This window comes from Canis lupus, chromosome 20, assembly GCF_048164855.1.
Source record: "Canis lupus baileyi chromosome 20, mCanLup2.hap1, whole genome shotgun sequence".
Taxonomy (NCBI): domain Eukaryota; kingdom Metazoa; phylum Chordata; class Mammalia; order Carnivora; family Canidae; genus Canis; species Canis lupus.
This window is the reverse complement of record NC_132857.1, coordinates 34,130,951-34,147,866: the sequence shown is the minus strand read 5'-3', so window position 1 is coordinate 34,147,866 and position 16,916 is coordinate 34,130,951. Positions and strand designations below refer to the sequence as shown.

At 49.9% G+C, this 16,916-nt stretch overlaps 1 protein-coding gene across 2 annotated transcripts in view; it reads right to left on the bottom strand.

The window, feature by feature from the left end:
• TFCP2L1 (transcription factor CP2 like 1) overlaps nt 1-8,309 on the bottom strand; it is a 60,138-nt gene extending 51,829 nt beyond the window's left edge. The window contains exons 1-3 of one of the 2 annotated variants that reach the window (XM_072788856.1): nt 8,157-8,309; nt 7,658-7,687; nt 4,689-4,840 (exon numbers count right to left, since the gene is read on the bottom strand). In XM_072788856.1, coding sequence (XP_072644957.1) covers nt 4,689-4,840; nt 7,658-7,687; nt 8,157-8,218 — 244 coding nt within the window. In that variant the 5' untranslated portion in view covers nt 8,219-8,309. The remainder of the gene's footprint in view (nt 1-4,688; nt 4,841-7,657; nt 7,688-8,156) is intronic. The other variant, XM_072788857.1, reaches the window with a different exon arrangement.
• Between the last annotated feature and the right edge of the window lie 8,607 nt (nt 8,310-16,916).

Here is a 16,916-nt window from a genome sequence, read left to right as displayed (position 1 = left end):
ATTCACACTTTCCTTTGTATTCCCCAAACCTTAGTCATCCTAAACCACTCAGGGTTCTTCGGACAGGCAGTGTGCTTAACTGCAGCCCCATCCCACCCCTACACACACACACACACACACACACACACACACACACACTTCATTCTTGCCTTTGTTGGTGGCTTTTCTTTCTTCTCACTAAACCACCCTCTCCTTCCAAAGGACAGGAAGTTTCATTCCATGAATAAATGAAAAAGTAAGATTCCTGTAAGAATCCATTACTATATTTAAGATCCAAGTTCTTTGGAAGGAAATACTAAAAGGTACCTCTGTAACAAGCCATTCTTGCAAAGCTAAAGCTGTTCCTTAAGCTCCAAGCCAAAATTCCCCACACTGATTGCCTGGGGTTTTCTTTCCTCTCTTTTCCCTGAATCCTCCTCCCCCACTACACCCCTTCCTTCTGGCTCCAGCCTTCAAGAAAGATCCGGCCACTGACAAAAACGTTGATCTGGACTTTGCAGACCTCCATGTAATAGCTGTCCACCTATTCCTTAGGACTCCATGTCAGAGGAAGAGGACATACTTTGTTTTACAAATAATATTCACCATATATAAAATTAGCCATTGGTGATAAGACACCCATATGTAACACACTGGCTTGACACTGCTCTGACAAATGAATTTCCAATGGTTTAAATGTCTTTCAGACACAGCATCCCCCACCCCCACCCCATGTTTTCAGAGAACTTTAAAAACACACCATTACAAGGAAAAAGATATGGCGTGGCCTCATAGAAATAGTACAACAGACATCATAGAAATGTAATAAACATCAAATACTATTAGCTAACTCTTCAATTAATCAAAAAGGTTTTAATGGATGTGTCAAAACTATTGTTTTTAACTGAATCAATGACCATTTGTCATATGACAGAGAAGTAGAGGCTACTTTAAATAAGACATGTTGGACACCTGGGTGGCTCAGTGGCTGAGCATCTGCCTTCGGCTCAGGGCGTGATCCCGGAGTCCTGGGATCAAGTCCCAAATCAAGCTCCCTGTGGGGAGCCTGCTTCTCCCTCTGCCTCTCTCTGTGTCTCTCATGAATATATAAATAAAATCTTTTTTAAAAAATAATAAATAAGATGCTGAAAAAGATATTCAGTTCAGCATTATTAATAACAGCAACAAAAAGGGAGGAAAAAAATAAAATGAAAAAATAAGTCATGCCTACTGTTCAATTTTCTGAATATCTATAGAACACCTACTTCAGTGTCAAGGCACTACGCTTAATGCTGGGGATACAATGTTTAAAGAAAAACAGACATGGCTCTGCCCTCATAGAGTTTCCACTCTATTACGGGAGACAGACATTAAAATAATTACATTGCGTATTTTCTTCCAGCATTTATGCCATTATACTCTCCTAAATAACAAAAATAGTGAGATAATATGCAGACATTTTAAATAACAGTAAAGAGGCTCTAATAATGACAGAAAACGTTACTACAAGAATAGTATTTAATAAAACCAAGAAACAATTTCATGAAGTATATAATCTCATCAATGTAAAAGGAAAGATATACAAAAGAGATTTAATGATAATAAAATCCATCTGTAATAATATATGATAGAGAATAGCTAAGAAAAATGATGAAAAGAACTTCTACACTCAAATAGGGAAACCATTTCCAAGCCACAATGAGTAGCTCAATGTGAACTGGAGCAAGAACCAATGAATATTAGGGCAACAGGACAAATACCTGTATTTCTGGACTAATGCTCTAGAATACAGCTTAAATGTTTCAAAGCCACATTTTAATCCAGTGAGAGAAAGATCAGCTAGGCAATAACCAGTAAGTTAACTACTTAGAAAAATACATAAAGTTAGACCTTTAAAACATCAAAAATTCCAAATGCAATGTGACAGTATAAATCTCACTGGTAAAGCTAAAATATATATATATATATATATATATATAATAATTCAAAATATCACTAGATACTTAATTATTTAGTTCCCAAAAAATATTCCAAATGCATTGCAAGGTTGAAATTTAGAAACCATGAAATGAAATTTAGTGATCTCTATGTGATTTCAGGGTGAGCAGGCATTCTTAGAATCGAAGAAAAACTATTTCAAAAGACCGAGTTTACAATAAACATTTCAAATATATTCTCTCTCTCTCTCACACACACACACACACACACACACAAAGACATAGATCCCACAGCATAAATACAGGTATCACACAATAAATATAGGTAAATGGCCAGCAACCAACATGGAAAAATGTTTGCAACAGATAGCAACTTAAAGATTGACAGTCTTCACATATGGTGTGCTCTTATAATCAATAAGATATAAGCATCCCAATAGAAAAATGTGTGAAGAACATGAACATAACTGATGGAGAAATTTAAAAGATCAAGAAACCTATTTTACAATATACAACCGCATGGCTACATACATGCTAGCTTATCATAACCACAATGACAAAAGTGCTGCTTTAAGTTCTAAGTTTCACTACTCAGATGAAGAGCCACAATGTCCACTATCAGAAAAGAAACAGTAAAATGTGCCCTGCTGGCTAGAGTATAAGCTGGGGCATTCTGCTGAGAAGGCAATTTGGCAAAAATGCATAGGAAGCCTTATTGTAACTCTCCATCCAATAATCCTACTTCAAAGGTAATTTATTATGTTTTTTAAACATCTCACACAAAGACAACAATTCAAAGCTAGGTGTCCATCCCATGAAACTGGTTAAAGCCATAGCCCTATTAACATGTGATACTATGTAACCATTACAAAAATTTAAGTTCTCAAAGCTTCTCGATGAAATACGAAAAGCTCATATTTCTAATAAATGAACGGGATCACAATTTTAAAAGACACATACACAAATATATGTGGAAATCGGGTTAGCAGTGGTCTTCAGGTGAAATCAGAAGAGATTTTCCTTTTCACTTTCTTCCTCATACGTGTCTAAATCATCCGAATTTTCTATAATGAGCATGTGCTATTTTAATAACCAGGAAAATGCAATTCAAAAAATATCTAAAGTAAATACACCAAACTGACACAGGATGGTAACGACCACAAGGCAACTCTTTTCCCCTCTGTTTTAACTTTTCTATACTGATCAAAGGAGACACGAAAAAGCCTAGTATGCCGATTGCCAAACGTGGTGCAAAGCTGGCTGACTGCAGGGGGCAGTGGTGGAGGGGAGGAGGAGGCGAGGCAGGCGGGAGGGCAGGGGCACCCCGGGGCCCCACACATCATTCACTCCTCAGCACCGCAGGACGGGGCAGGACGGACGGGGCGGGAACAAGACCAGCCTTGGGGCTCCGTGCTCTGTGCACGTCAGCCCGTTTCTTCAGGCTACCTTTAGGCAAAGAAGCAGAGGCCCAGGGAGGAAAGCAGAGCTACAGGGGTTGGAAGCACTTGATATTGTCTGAAAGAGAAAGAAAAACGGCCAGAGCCACGCCACAGACTAGCGCAGAGGCACGGAGGTATTCCTCCCACAGGCCACATCACCCGCTGTCAGGGCCTGAGTCGGGCGCCCCCTAACCCTGGCTTCGGCCCGGCACCCAGCTGAGCCACACAGCTCCCCTCGGAGAGCATCATGCCCTTCCACTGGACCATGTCAACCAGGGGGTACGGGGCGGCTTCCATCCGCAGGTGGACGTAGGGCCACTGCTAACTCTGAGCCGGTGCCCCAGCCCAGAAGCTGGCAAGCCGGCAGAGGACGGCCTGATGATCAGGCTGGATTTCCACCCTCCGTGGACTCTCCAAATTAAGGCCTCTCGGGTTCTACAGAAAGGAGGCAGCCCACGTAAGGCGAACTGCCACCACGTTGCAGCTCCCCCGCAATTCAGTGCAGCCCTACAGAAACCACCGTGCTCCCCCTGCCGCTCTGCTCTGCCCGTTTAAAAACACAGGGTCAATTAATCCCCTTGATGCCAGGGTGTCTACGAGGTGACCCAGGAAGGAAGTGCAATAAACACTTACACATGATCATACAGAAACCACGAAAACGCCATCAGTTAGGACACTGATCCACGTGTCCTGATAAAGGGAATCAGCAACCCAACAGCCATTATCATACCAGGCACTTTAAACAGCTGCATTCTTTTAAATGTCACAAAATTACACTTCTCAGTTTACGCAGGGAAACACCAACAGCCAGGCACAGAAAGGAAAGGCAGCTCCAAGTCGGTGTGAGGGAGTGCTAGCGTGGAGATGCAAAGTGCAAGGCCCTCCGCCCCACCCTGTGCCACCGCTCAGGGCTCAGGACAGGGTGGGCGGGCCTGTCGCCAGCGCCAGCGCCACCCCCATCCGGGGCTCCTGTCAGGCGCATGTGGAGCCCAGCCCCGGTGCTGCGTGGGGATGGGGACAGCAGACCTAGTATACATGAGGAGCCCCATCTCCGTCCAGGAAAGGCCGCCGGTCACGGTCACGGTCACGGTCACTAGTCACTCTAACCACGGCCAAGCACCGAGCCTCCGCCCCGTGGGGGGCCTGCACCAGAAACACGACCTCCGACCTCCGCTACCCACGGCCGGTGTGGGTAACCCGCTTTCCAGATGAAGATGCGGAGGCTCGGGGAGGGCACAGGGCAAGGAAGTGGACAGAACAGTCTGGGTCCCCGCCAACCCCACGGTGACCAGGTAAGGCGGCCCCGCTGCGGCCCCCGCGCTCCGGCCACTACCTTGGTTGAGATAGGTCAGAGTCTCCTCGTGCAGCTTCACGGCCGGGGACGTGGCGGCACACAACACGTACTGCAGCGGCGGCAGGCGGGCCTCGTTCTCGGGGGACAGCTGGGGCTCCTCTTGCTTGAAGATGGGCAGGGCGAGCACATCACTGCAACACAGGGGGGGGCGGTCAGGAGCAGAGCCCCGGGGAGCCCGCGGGCAGAGACAGAGCCAAGACGGGGACAGGGACCCTGACTCGCGGGGGCCTCCAGGGCAACGCCGCATAGCACGTGACCTCACCTCCCGGTCACCCCCATACGCCCAGATGCTGATTTCAAACGGAGTCAACCAATCCTCCACGATTCTATCTTTCACTCAACGGCCCTCCAGAGAGTAAATCAAAGGAGGTAAAAATGCAAAGTTATCTAATATCTACAAATTACAGAGAAGAGAAATCTTCTCTGTGACAAGGGGACTGGCAGCAGGGGAGTGAACTTTAAATGTCACCTGGTTTCCAGCCCCAAGAGACTGCTCATTATGGGGTCTTGCTCTCAGCAGAAGAACCTGACCAAAACTTTTTCATTTTTTAAGTAAACCCTTCTTTCTATTCCTTGGTGGATTCTCAAACCAATTCAACCCTGTTCTCAGGCTCCGTAAACTGCAAATGAAACTACATTTCACTCATCCAGGCCGAGACCACCCCAATCATCCAAAAGGGCCAGATGGCCCATAATCCTTATTTTAAGGATCATACTAAGATCTCCTAAATGCAAAAGGAGGAGAGAAGAAAACTTTGGTGTTTTTTGTTTTTTTTTTTAAGACTTCAGTTTTAATTCCGTTTTCTTATCCAAATGCAAAATAATCAAGATGCTCAGGGATTCGTTTCCTCCACCTCTGAACAAAACTCGCTTCCACCTCCAAAAACAATCAGCCTCATATCAGCCTAGGACTGGTCTCTAGATGTACTTTAAAAATGCCCTTACAAGGGAAAAAGAAATTCTTGAGAACATAAAGCACCTGTGAGCAGGAGAGGTTCATTTAAGAACTCTGAATCCTAAGCAGCGTAGAGGCAGGTGCCCCAAAAATGCTAGTGCCCTTATCTTGATAATTTCCTCCCTGAAGATCCCAGGTTATGAGTCAGATCCACCGACCCCACTTCAGTGTATAAACAGCAGTCACTGGTACAATCTGTTCCTCATACAACACAATAAACGAGTAGTCTAAAACACAAACCAGGAACACACCCCAGTAATCCCAAACAATTCTTAGACGTTAAAGTCTGGTGGTATGGAGCACACCTGGAAACTCTCCTGTGTGGGGGCCTCCCTGGCCACTGTCCCCAGCCCAAAGACAAGAGGCACAGTGCTCTCTTGGTCCCTCCCCCCGCCCCACACCTCACCTTCCTTTCACCACACCAACCCACACTCCCAGCCCAAATGGTTATCTAGGAACACAGGAGAAGCAGGCAGGTCTGCTCACCTGGGGATTGCATAATTCCATGTTTGCCCAGACTGTGTTAAGTTAATAATCCATGGGCTGCCTTTAAATTAAAATAAGAATGAAAGAAAGAGAGAGAAAAAGCAGGGGTGGTAAAAACCATCACTCAGCAGTAACTTGTGTCAAGCCTGGCATCCTTATTTGCCAAGAATAAAAGTCACAAGAACATCAAACAGAAAGGGGGAAGAAAGGAGTATAGGTTACTACCCTGGTAAGGTCAGACAGCTTGCAGAGGTTCTGTAGCATAAGGAGATGATGGAAAAGAAAATATAAAAACCAAGGAAAAGGAGAAGACTCTCACTCTGGAGTTGGGGGAGCCAGTAGCATATTCACTGACCCTCCACTTTGGCCTTCACTGAGGTCAGCTTCTAAAAGGGTGAAACCCCCAGCTTTCAAGATGTGAAAAAGAAAAGAAAAAAAAAAATGTTTGTTTTTTTTTTAAATAGCGTGGACTAAATGCTTCCTTATCCATGGTCCCTAAATGACCCCAGAAACCAATCTGGCTTTATGGCACCTTTCACCTCAATTTCCTCCCCACATCCCAAAACAATACCAAAATCCTAAAAAACTGTACCTGAGGAATTCCATAGACCAATTTCCATTTCAGAAGCAGGAGCACCTCCCATACAAGGAGAAAATTATCCCCTAATGGGATGACATTTTAAGTATCCAGGAAGTTTTAAAAACCCTCACATTCCACTCAAGGTCACCTTCAAACTCATTTTTAAGATAGGGCAACATATTTAACAGCCACAAGCTAAAATTTAGGCAAAACCCCAACCATAACCCCTCACACAGTACAATCTAAATGGACTCCAAAAATAAATAAAGAAAGAAAGAAAGAAAGAAATGGGCTCCACTGTAGCATTTCACACAGGTAAGTGGGTAAATTTTCTGCAGAGACTAACATCTGCCCGGTGGACTTCTGACATCTCCCAGAGCAACGTCCCTCTGGTGACATTTCCATGGTCTGCAGGGAGGGCTACCGTGAGACTTCCTTGCAACACCTCCTACTACTCAGGCCCATGAATAAAAAACAGAAGCCACACCGGTTAAACCCAATCATTTCTTTGCTTCAGGCACGGTGATGTCTTCAGAGGATCAGTGGACACGCAGCGATCAGAAGCCGGGATTTCCAGATAACGCGCTGCTAAATCCGAGTGGGAACCTGGGGGGGGGGGGGGGGGGCTCGGGCCGGCTCAGCTTCAGGGTTATCAGGGCCAGCGGGCCCCTCCGCCCCACGATTCACTTTCTCTGAGCCCATACAAATGCCCTTTGGGTTAAATTAGGCACATTTCATCAACTGTGACTAGGATGGAAGTACAGACAGGCTAGAGCTGGTTCGGGCGGGTTCGGTGAACGACAGGACCGCCCGTTAGCGCCCGGCCGGCTGCGGGACGGGGAGAAACTCCTCCAGCAGCCGAAGCTAACGGGGCTCCCGCTTCCTCGGGGGGACGGGAATGAACTTTGAAAAACAAGCAGGACTTACTTTTCCCTTTGAAGAGCACTAGTCAAGTCCCTGCAGAGGAAGAAAGAGTCCATCAAGGGAGTCAACGTGCGCGCCCCAGGGTCCACGCCAGACCCCCGGAGGGCCGGGTGGGGGCCGCGCGTCCTCTCCGCGCCCCGCCCGCCCCGCCCCCGCTCTCCCCTCGCCCAAGGCCGCCCAAGGGCGCGGGGTCGGGGCCGCGGGCCAGACCCCCCCGCCACCCGCCCCCGCCCACGCAGGCGGACGGACGGACGGACGGACGCCGAGGCTGCGGCCAGCAGGTGCGCGCTCTCCGTCCGTCCGTCCGTCCATCCCGGGGCGGGACCCTGCGCGACGTCGCTCCCGGGCCCCGAGAGCCGCTCGCCAGGAGCCGGGGGGGGGGGGGGGCGCTGGGGCCGGGGTCCTGCGGCCTCCGCCCGGCCCGGGAGCCCCGACGGCGCCCCGCCCGCCCGCCCGGCCGGCGCAGCCTCACCGCAGCCCTCCTCACCGCAGCCCTCCTCACCGCAGGTAGCTGCCGGAGCTGTGCTGGTTGTAGTGCTCGGGCTGCGTGTGCCAGAACAGCATGGCTGCAGCTCCCCGCCCGCACCGCGCCCGCACCGCACCGCGCCCGCGACCCAGCGGCAGGCGCGCTACCCTCCCGCCCGCCGCCCGCCGTGCTCCGAGCCCCGCGCCCCGCGCCCCGCGCCCGGCCCGGCCCGCGCCTTTATGGACGGCTCCGGGGCGGGGGCGGGGGCGGGGGCGGGGCCACGGCCGGGACCGCCCCAGAGCGCGGCGCGGCGGGGCCTCCGGGGGCGCGCACCTGGCCGAGCCGCGCGGGTGCGCCCTTCCCGGGAGCGAGCGCGCCTCCGGGCCGCGGGGCCGCGGGGCTGCGGGGCGGGCGGCTGGCGGCGGACCCGGCCCGGCCCGACCCCCTCCCTCCCCCGAGGGCGGGCCCGGGTGACCCTCGGCGCCTCCCCGACGGCCTCCGGCGCCCGGTCCGCGGCCCCGGGCGTGCACGTTAGGGACCCCGGGCCGGACGCTCTCCGCCCCTCTTACTTTGCTCTCGTTTTTCTCATCGCACTTTACACTCTCGGAAATCACAGTACTTTTTAGTTTTGTTTATTGATGGTCTTTTCCCCCAGAATGTAAGCTGCAACAGGGCAAGGCCTGGACTCTCAACTCACCGTGTTTTCCCACTGCCTAGAAAAGTGCTTGGGACCTAGTAAACGCTCCGTAAATATTCGCTGAATAAATATGAAAAAAAAAAAAAAAAAAAGAATGCATCGAGTGGGTAATCCGAGAAGGCTTCCTGGAGGAGGCGACATTGAGCCGACGCTTTACAGACTGGGAGGAAGCATCTCTGAACATCTGGAGGGAAAGTGGCCCCAGCGATTGCCAAGGCAGACCGACTTAGCATGGCTGGGGCTGGGTGACCGAGGAGATCCAGGAAATAAGGCGAGAGAGGCGGGCAGGGCAGAGCACAGAGGGCCTGGCAGGCCCCGGCTCCTAGCTGGGATTTCTAAGTGCGCTTTAAGGAGAGGAGTCGAATATGTGATTTACCTTTTGGAAAGATCAGTCTGCAAGAAGTGTAGACAGTGGGTTGCGGTCAGTAGGGAGACAGCGGAGGCCATCGAGCCAGGACTCACCCCCTGCACATGGCACAGCGCCTGGCACAGAAGGGCTACCTGTTCTGTCTCTGAGTGTCGATGGAATGGAATGAAGACCCATGAAGATCCAGTCCTGAAACTCCCAGCTCCCCCAAGCATGGATGTGGGTAAGACCCCCCTCACACTGCGCTCACAGCAACTCTTCCTCCAGCACAGGCCTCAGCTGGCGAGGCACTTCCTCTTGGCACTCTCAGGAACTACTACCTCCCCACTGCTCCTCTATCCCATGAGGGAAACAAAAGTGTGTCATTCCGATATCGCTGCGAGGATGAGGACGGACTTTCTGTGTGAGCCACAGGGAGTGCTGTAAGCAGGTAGCTCTCAGCCATCAACCGGGTCAGGGACAGCCTTCGCTGTGAGAGCCTCTTCGCCCAAGGCCACACCCAGGTAGGGACGTCCACATCCAAATGGCTATTGAGACAGGAGAGTGAAAGTCTGGCCATCTCTGCGGATTGGCTATTTCAGCCCCAGGACTCCCTCGAGGGGCCAAACATGCTGTGGGTTCCTCCCATGGGACCTCCCTCGGTCCACTCTGGCTTCCTTCCTATGCCTTACACAGGTGTTAATCTCAGGGAAACATCCTAATAAACATCCTGAACACTGAGCTCTGTCTCAGAGCCCATGACCAGCACCGCATCGAAACGGGAGACTCTCGGGGGCAGTGCGCAAAGAGCACACCCTTCACTGGACAAATACCCCAGAGCACCTGCCCTGTGCCAAGCATGGCACAGGGTGTGGGCTTGTGCTCCAACTGGGAAGGCTGGTAGGAAAGCAGCAGTAGAGGCTGCTCTGGGGGTATGAGGGAGGCTTGCAGAGCTCTGGAAAGACAGTGATGTCTCCTGATGGATGGGTAAGGGGAAGTTAGGCCAATCTGTGAAGCGGGGGGGTTGGAGGAGGGTCTCCAGCTGAGCACACATGCAAAAGCCCAGAGGAGGGGCACCGGACATGGGAAACAGATTACAGTGGCCTAGACCTGGGTTTTCCACCTGATGCTGTCAGGATCTGTGACCCTGGGTGGAGTAAACTGACTGCCTGCTGCTTCTCCCGTCAGGAGGGCCCTGTGACTTGCTTTGACCATAGGATGTGGTGGAAATGATGCTGGCCCTGTTCCAGGCTGGCCCCTATGAGGCCAGGCAGCTTCTGCCTCTGCTTTTCCCCACTGTGTAGAGTGGGGACCAAAGCCCTGCCAGCTCCCAACCATTCTGGCCTCTAGCAGAAGCCATCTCAGATTTGGCAATGGATCTGCTCCAGCAGACGCCACATAGAACAAGTGTGAGCCCTGCCACCGAGCCCTGCCCAAACTGCAGACTTGAGAGCCCATGCTCTTTGGCCACCATCAATTCCTATCCAAAAGGCCCTGCATTCCTTTCTTGGAACAAGGTTGGGCAAACGTGCTGGGATCCAGATGTATATCTGCTCCTGAGTGTGCCCAGGGCCCCACAGAGTCCTCAAAGGACAACACCCTCTTGGCAGCTGGGGTTCCAGCTGCCCTTGGAGGAGGTCACCATGAAGGATCTGGGCCTGATGCCAGAAAGGATGGTTTTGACAAATGAATAGGAGTTTAAGGATGGCCAAGGTAGTGGGGTGAGGGGCAGGTATGCTAGCCAGAGGGAAAAGCTGTGTAATTATGTTTATCCCAGTATTGTTTATAATAGTAAAAACTGGACATAAGCTAAATGTCCATCACTAAGAGGCAACATACATCATCTGTGGCCTGTTGACATGAAATACTCTACAAACTTGAAAATGAATTAGAGCTCCATGGATGGCGCTCACAAACATAAGGTAGGGCAAAGAGAAGCAAGAGGTAGGTTACATATTGTATAATACGCTTTATTGGGTTTAGAAACATGCAGAATAACAGTCGCTCTTGTACAGGAGTCTACCTACATGGCTAGGAAGTAGTGGCTAGGAAGTAATAAACACAATTCTCAGAGCAGGGCTTACCCTGGGGAGGAGGGCTCATGTAGAGGCTCACCCAGGAGCCTTCAACTGTAGACCATTACTATAAGTAGCCATTAGAACCTTCTTTATATATGCTGGCAATCTGAAATATTTCATTACTAGATCTATTTTATTCTTTCAAAGGTCTTATTTATTTGAGAAAGAGAGAGCATGAGCAGGGGGAGGGATAGAAGGAGAGGGAGCAGCAGACTCCCTGCTGAGCAGGGAGCCCAAAGTGGGGCTCAGTCCCAGGACCTGAGATCATGACCTGAGCCGAAGGCAGACATTCAACCAACAGAGCCATCCAGGCGCCCCTCATTAATAGATTTATTTTTGAGTATATGCAAAGGCCAGAAGCATCGGCAGCCCAAGGTGTGGCATAGGAAAGAAAAGGATTGTATTTGCCCAGCACCAGAAATCATGAGTTTCACATGCTTTGCCTGTGGGAGGTAGGGCACAGGTATTGATGCCCCCAGGTATTTGCAGGGAGCAAGTGGCTCGCATCTGCCCAGACTCCATGACCTTTTCCCGGATGGCCTGTGCCCCGTGTCCTGATGTCAGCCCCTCAGAGAGGAGAGCCTGCTTGTTTGGGGGGAGTGTGGGAAGGAGGCATCCACGCCCGCTGTCCACATCCCGGGAGGGCAGGGTTAGTGGTTAGTTAACCATGTCGGATGATAAAAAGCCATTGCTTTTCCTGACTTGGGCTCCCTGAAAGGGAGAAGAACTGAGATGTCCGCTGTTATTTTGGGAATATCTACTCTGGGTGGGATGCTTTCCCCAGTAGCCCTGGGAGGGAGAGGCTGTGTGCCCTTTTGCAGATGGGGAAGGAGAGCCTCAATAGAGCAAGAGAGCAGCCAGAGTGTGTAAGGTCACAGGTGGAAGGAAAAGACCAGAGGGCCAAGAGGAGGTACGGATTGCGGTGCCTGCCTATCCACCCCTCCCTAGGGGGACACCTCATCTGCCCCTTGGCAATTCTTCTGGCAGGTTCCCCTGGGTAGGCTGCCTCTGCAGAGCTCATGAGCAGAGGTTTCCTCTCGGGGAGAGCCTCTCCCATGGGTGCCGTTATGCCCACAGGCTTGGTAGATAGTGTGTGGCCAAAACACAGAGCGTGCAGCTCTCACTGCTGTGCACATAGCCCAACAGGAAAATTGGATGGGCCCGGGGCTGGCAGGAGGGAGGCCTCCTAGCCCTGGTCTTTGGGCTGTTGGGCCCTCAGACTCTGACTCCTGCTGAGAGGCAGCGCCCTAGGCAGGGGGTGCAGGGGATAGGGAGGAAGCTCCCACCTGCTGAGCGCTGGCTCTGCACAGGTGTAAATTTAATTCGTTTGATCCCTACTGCATCTCTGCCAGGAGGGGAAACAGGCACCAAAGGCGGCAGTGACTTGCCTAAGGCAAGGTGCCTAAGATTCAAGGTTTGAACCCAGGCCATCTGACTCTGGACCTCTGCACTCAGTCCTCTTTTTGGCACAGCCCCTTGACCCTCAGCTTAGGCCAGGATATGGGAGAGGCAGCTGTGCCCAACTCAGGCCACGCCCAACCTGCACCCAACAGCTGGGGAAGGCTAGGGTGTCAGAGGCCCTCAGGAGCTGACGGCCCTACTGGGAAGACACAGTCTTCCTTGAGTCTGTGCCCCCGTCAGGCTCTGGAATCTCCCAGGCAGGGGCCGTGTCCTCTTCCAAAATGTATGCCCTGCACCTGACATGGGGTCATCACAGAGGGGCTACTGGATTAATCTGATTGACATAAACTACCATGAGACACCCTGGTGGATGCTTCAAATAGGAAACTCACTAGTATAGTCTATTACATAATTAACTAATCTTCTAGGAATAACATAGAAATGTGCCCAAAATTCAAAGGGTGGTATCCAGAAAGGACAATCTCTTCCCTACCCCCGCCCCCCAATTCTCCCCTCATTCACCTTTTCAGGGTGAGCAGGTTCCATGGGCTCTTCCCAAATATGTGTGTCCACAGATTATGGGAGGCACACTCGGCATTTCGAGCTATCTAGAGATTTTAGAGCTAGGCAACCCAGACAGGCTTCCTGGAGGTGGGGGGGGGGGGGGACAAGAGGAGGGGCAATTTGAGCTGGGCCCGCCCCTCCCCCCCCAAGGGAGGTAGGATTTCTGCAGTGAAAGAACAGAAGGGATTCTCCAGGCATGAGGAACAGTGTGTGCAAAGGTCCAGAGGGAGCAAACAGTGTGCTTCCCTAGGGTACAATAATGGGGGCAGCCCCCTGGAGTAAGAAAGGGCCAAGTGACAGTAAGCCTCAGTGACCTCTGACTTCTGGGGAGGGGACTGGTTATGTCACCTTAGGCAAGTCATTTAACTTCTCTGTTGTTGAGTGCATGATGGATGTTTGCTGAGGAGTGCTCTTGGGATCAGCACTGTCGGGGAGTGAGTGAGGGTAGAGGAGTGAATTAAGCTGTGAGGTCTTAGTGGATCCTATGGAAGCTCTGGGGCTGGGATTGTCCTCAGAATGGTCCAAAATTTGAGCAAAGGATATACCCACACTCAGCAATGACAGGCACAGGCTGCCCCCAGGGACATGACCTTAAGCAAAGTGACTCAGCTGGAGGCAAGTCCTGGAGAGGGACCCAGTCAATGGTAAGAATGGCCAGTGGGGGCCTGAGTGCCTCAGCCGGTGGGGACCTCAGCTGGGCACAGCACCCACCAGGCTCTCCGAGCTGAGTCTCATTCGTGAAATGAAGATGATGACACCTGCATCTCTCAGCTGTTGGGAGGACTAAAGGGAGACAATGTCTAAAAAAATCTTCCTCCAGGATTCAAATAGTCAAGTTGATACATTTCCTCGTGAGAGGTTTGGTTTTATTAAAGCAAGGCGCATCCCCACCACTAACATTTATCATTCACCAAACAGCCCAGAAAGGGTGGATATATTCTAATAACCAGTGTACATCCAGCCCTTAGTATGTCCCAAGAGTTGTACGGGAGCATTAGGTTTATGAGCTAGCCTGGTTCTCACAAGTGGCCTTAGGAGGCAGCTTCTATGCCCATTTTACAGATGAGGCTGTGGAGATCTGAAAGGTTAGGCAACCTTCACAGGAGCACATGGCTAACAAGTGGAGGAGCTGGGATTTGAGCCCCAGTCCCTCTCACTCCAAAGATTCTGCTACTGCCTTCTACTGACTCTCCCCGCTCTATTTAGATTCTCTCATCAGTCTTTTGGGCAGTCAAGTATCCTCATTCTGATGAGAACTGCCCTACGCCCCACACAGCCAAGTGTCCTGGGCAGAGACAGCCACACGCACTTTGGCACAGTGCCTTCTGTCCAGGGGCCAGACAAGGGCCCTGTTACCTGCTTTAAGCCTCCTTCCACAAACTTCCCCAGTTACAAGCGCCGGCCTCTGCAGGGAGGCCTGATTTGGCACCTCTTCCCCAGGGGGCTGCTACTCTAGAGAAATGGGGAAAGCAGGGGCACCTGGGTGGCTCAGTGGTTGAGTGTCTGTCTTTGGCTCAGGTCGTGATCCTAGAGTTCTGGGATCAAGTCCCACCTCAGGGTCCCCACAGAGCCTGCTTCTCCCTCTGCCTAGGTCTCTGCCTCTCTCCTTGTGTCTCTCATGAATAAATAAATACAATCTTAAAAAAAAAATAAAATAGCCCACCCAAAATATCTTTTCTTTCCTTCTTTGTTAACGAAACCCTGATTTTGTTGGGTCTTAGCAATTTGTGCCAGGCTAACAACTACATTTCCCAGGCTCCTTCAAAGAGAGGGCTAACCACATGACTAGGTTCTGGCCAATGAGATGTAAGATGAAGTTGGTGGGTGGAGGTTTTGGAGAAATTCCGCAGAAGGTGAGCTGGCTTCAGGGTGTCCCGCAAGGTCATGTCTCTCCCGTAGGTTGGGTTGGTATGGGTCAACTCTTCAAAGCTAGAGTTTCATTTATTATTGTTAATTGTGGTCATAGGGCACCTATTCAAGAGGAATGTCTTCAAAACTAACCACACCTCAAAACGCGTGTTTGGAATTACCCTAAGACAACAAAGATAGGGAACCTTAGGTCACTTGCTGTCTATTGAAAACCCCCATAGCTGGCGAAGAATGATCTTTTGGCTCTATACGAATGTTTAGGCTTAGTGCCTTGTGTCTGAACCACAGTCAGCTGCGGAAGGAGTCACTTGGCACAAATTGGCAAAGTGCTTCTGTAGATAATGTCAGTGCAGGAAATATGGGACAGGCTAGAATCTGAGTTTATTGCCTTGCCTTTTTTCTAGGTACATTATTAATTACCCAACCACAGATTTGAGTTTTATTTTGTAGTTGCAGGATTTGTCATTGAATGATAATTAACATCCTCAACTAAGTGAGGTGATGGATGTGTTAATTATATTTGGGTAATCATTCCACAGTGTATATGTATATCGAATTATCACTTTGTACTCTTTAAACATATACAATTATGTTTGTCAATTATTCCTCAATAACGTTGAGGGGAAAATTAATGTCTGTCTTATGGAAAAAACCCATATTTAAATTTGACAAATACTAATTTTCCACCTAGTTTGTTCTACATCTCTTTGGTACCTCCAGAAGTTGATTTTGTTTTCCTAATGGACCTATTTCTTAGTGCTTCAAATTGAAATAATACTACTTGATGAAGTTTTAAATTGTTATTATAAGGTTTTGCAGATTAAGTGTTCTTTCACATTTGTTTCAGTGTGCCACCACCGATTCCACGCTGGATATAGCATTTTTCCACAGTATATTCTGTTGAACTTAGTAGTGAAATCTGAATATCATCTTTCCCACCTAAGAGTGACTCAGTGCTCATATAAGTAAATTTTTATAGTAAGGAACAAGAGGAGGGAGAGCTTAACCTTTTGCCCTTGCCTTTTCCTCCTCCCTATTGCCTTGAATGCAGATATGAAGGCTGGAGCTCAAGCTGCCATCTTGTGAAGGCTATATGCCCATTTTAACATTGTCTTAACAAAAATACAAAAGCAGCCCACCTCCCTAAAAACCTCATGAAGACACCATTTCAGCTCTGGATTGCTCATCAAATCTTCACTGACATTAATTGACCCTCATCTGATACTCAGAGTGGGGGCTGCAAGGTACAGAATCTAAAGTTTTGGAATTGGCTGAAAGGAAATGGTCAAGTTTGGGGCTAGAAGGTACAGATGTGAGAGGCCAGGAGGCCGGAAACTTGTTACCTTTGGTTATATGGTAGTGAAATATTTGGTCAGATTGTTGCCTTTGATGCTTTGGAAACTGGCCTCTGTGCCAACCAAGGCAGTAGGTCAGGGCACATGGTCGGAAAGGGAACAGAATATTCACATAGGCTGGCTCAGCTCATTCGAATCCAACAAGAATGAGAAACCCAGGCAAGAGCCAGCTGATCAGCGCTGAAGGAACTACCACTCTGCCTACAGACTGAATTCTAAATTGATCAGGGGTCCTGTAATCTGGAACCTTACAGAGTTGAATTCAGTTGCTCCTGTTCCACATGCTGTGAAATGAATGTGAAGGGACTTTAGCAGAGGGCAAGAAAATTCACCTTCAGGCTTTTTCAGTTTCCTTCCAGTGAAACCGGGTAGATTTCTGCCAGAGGACAAGGGAAAATCCACCAGGAAAATCAGACTAGGAGGGAGCCTTCCCACCTCAATTTGTTTTAAATGACCTCAAGGCATGGGCAGAGGGGGCTGGGCCAG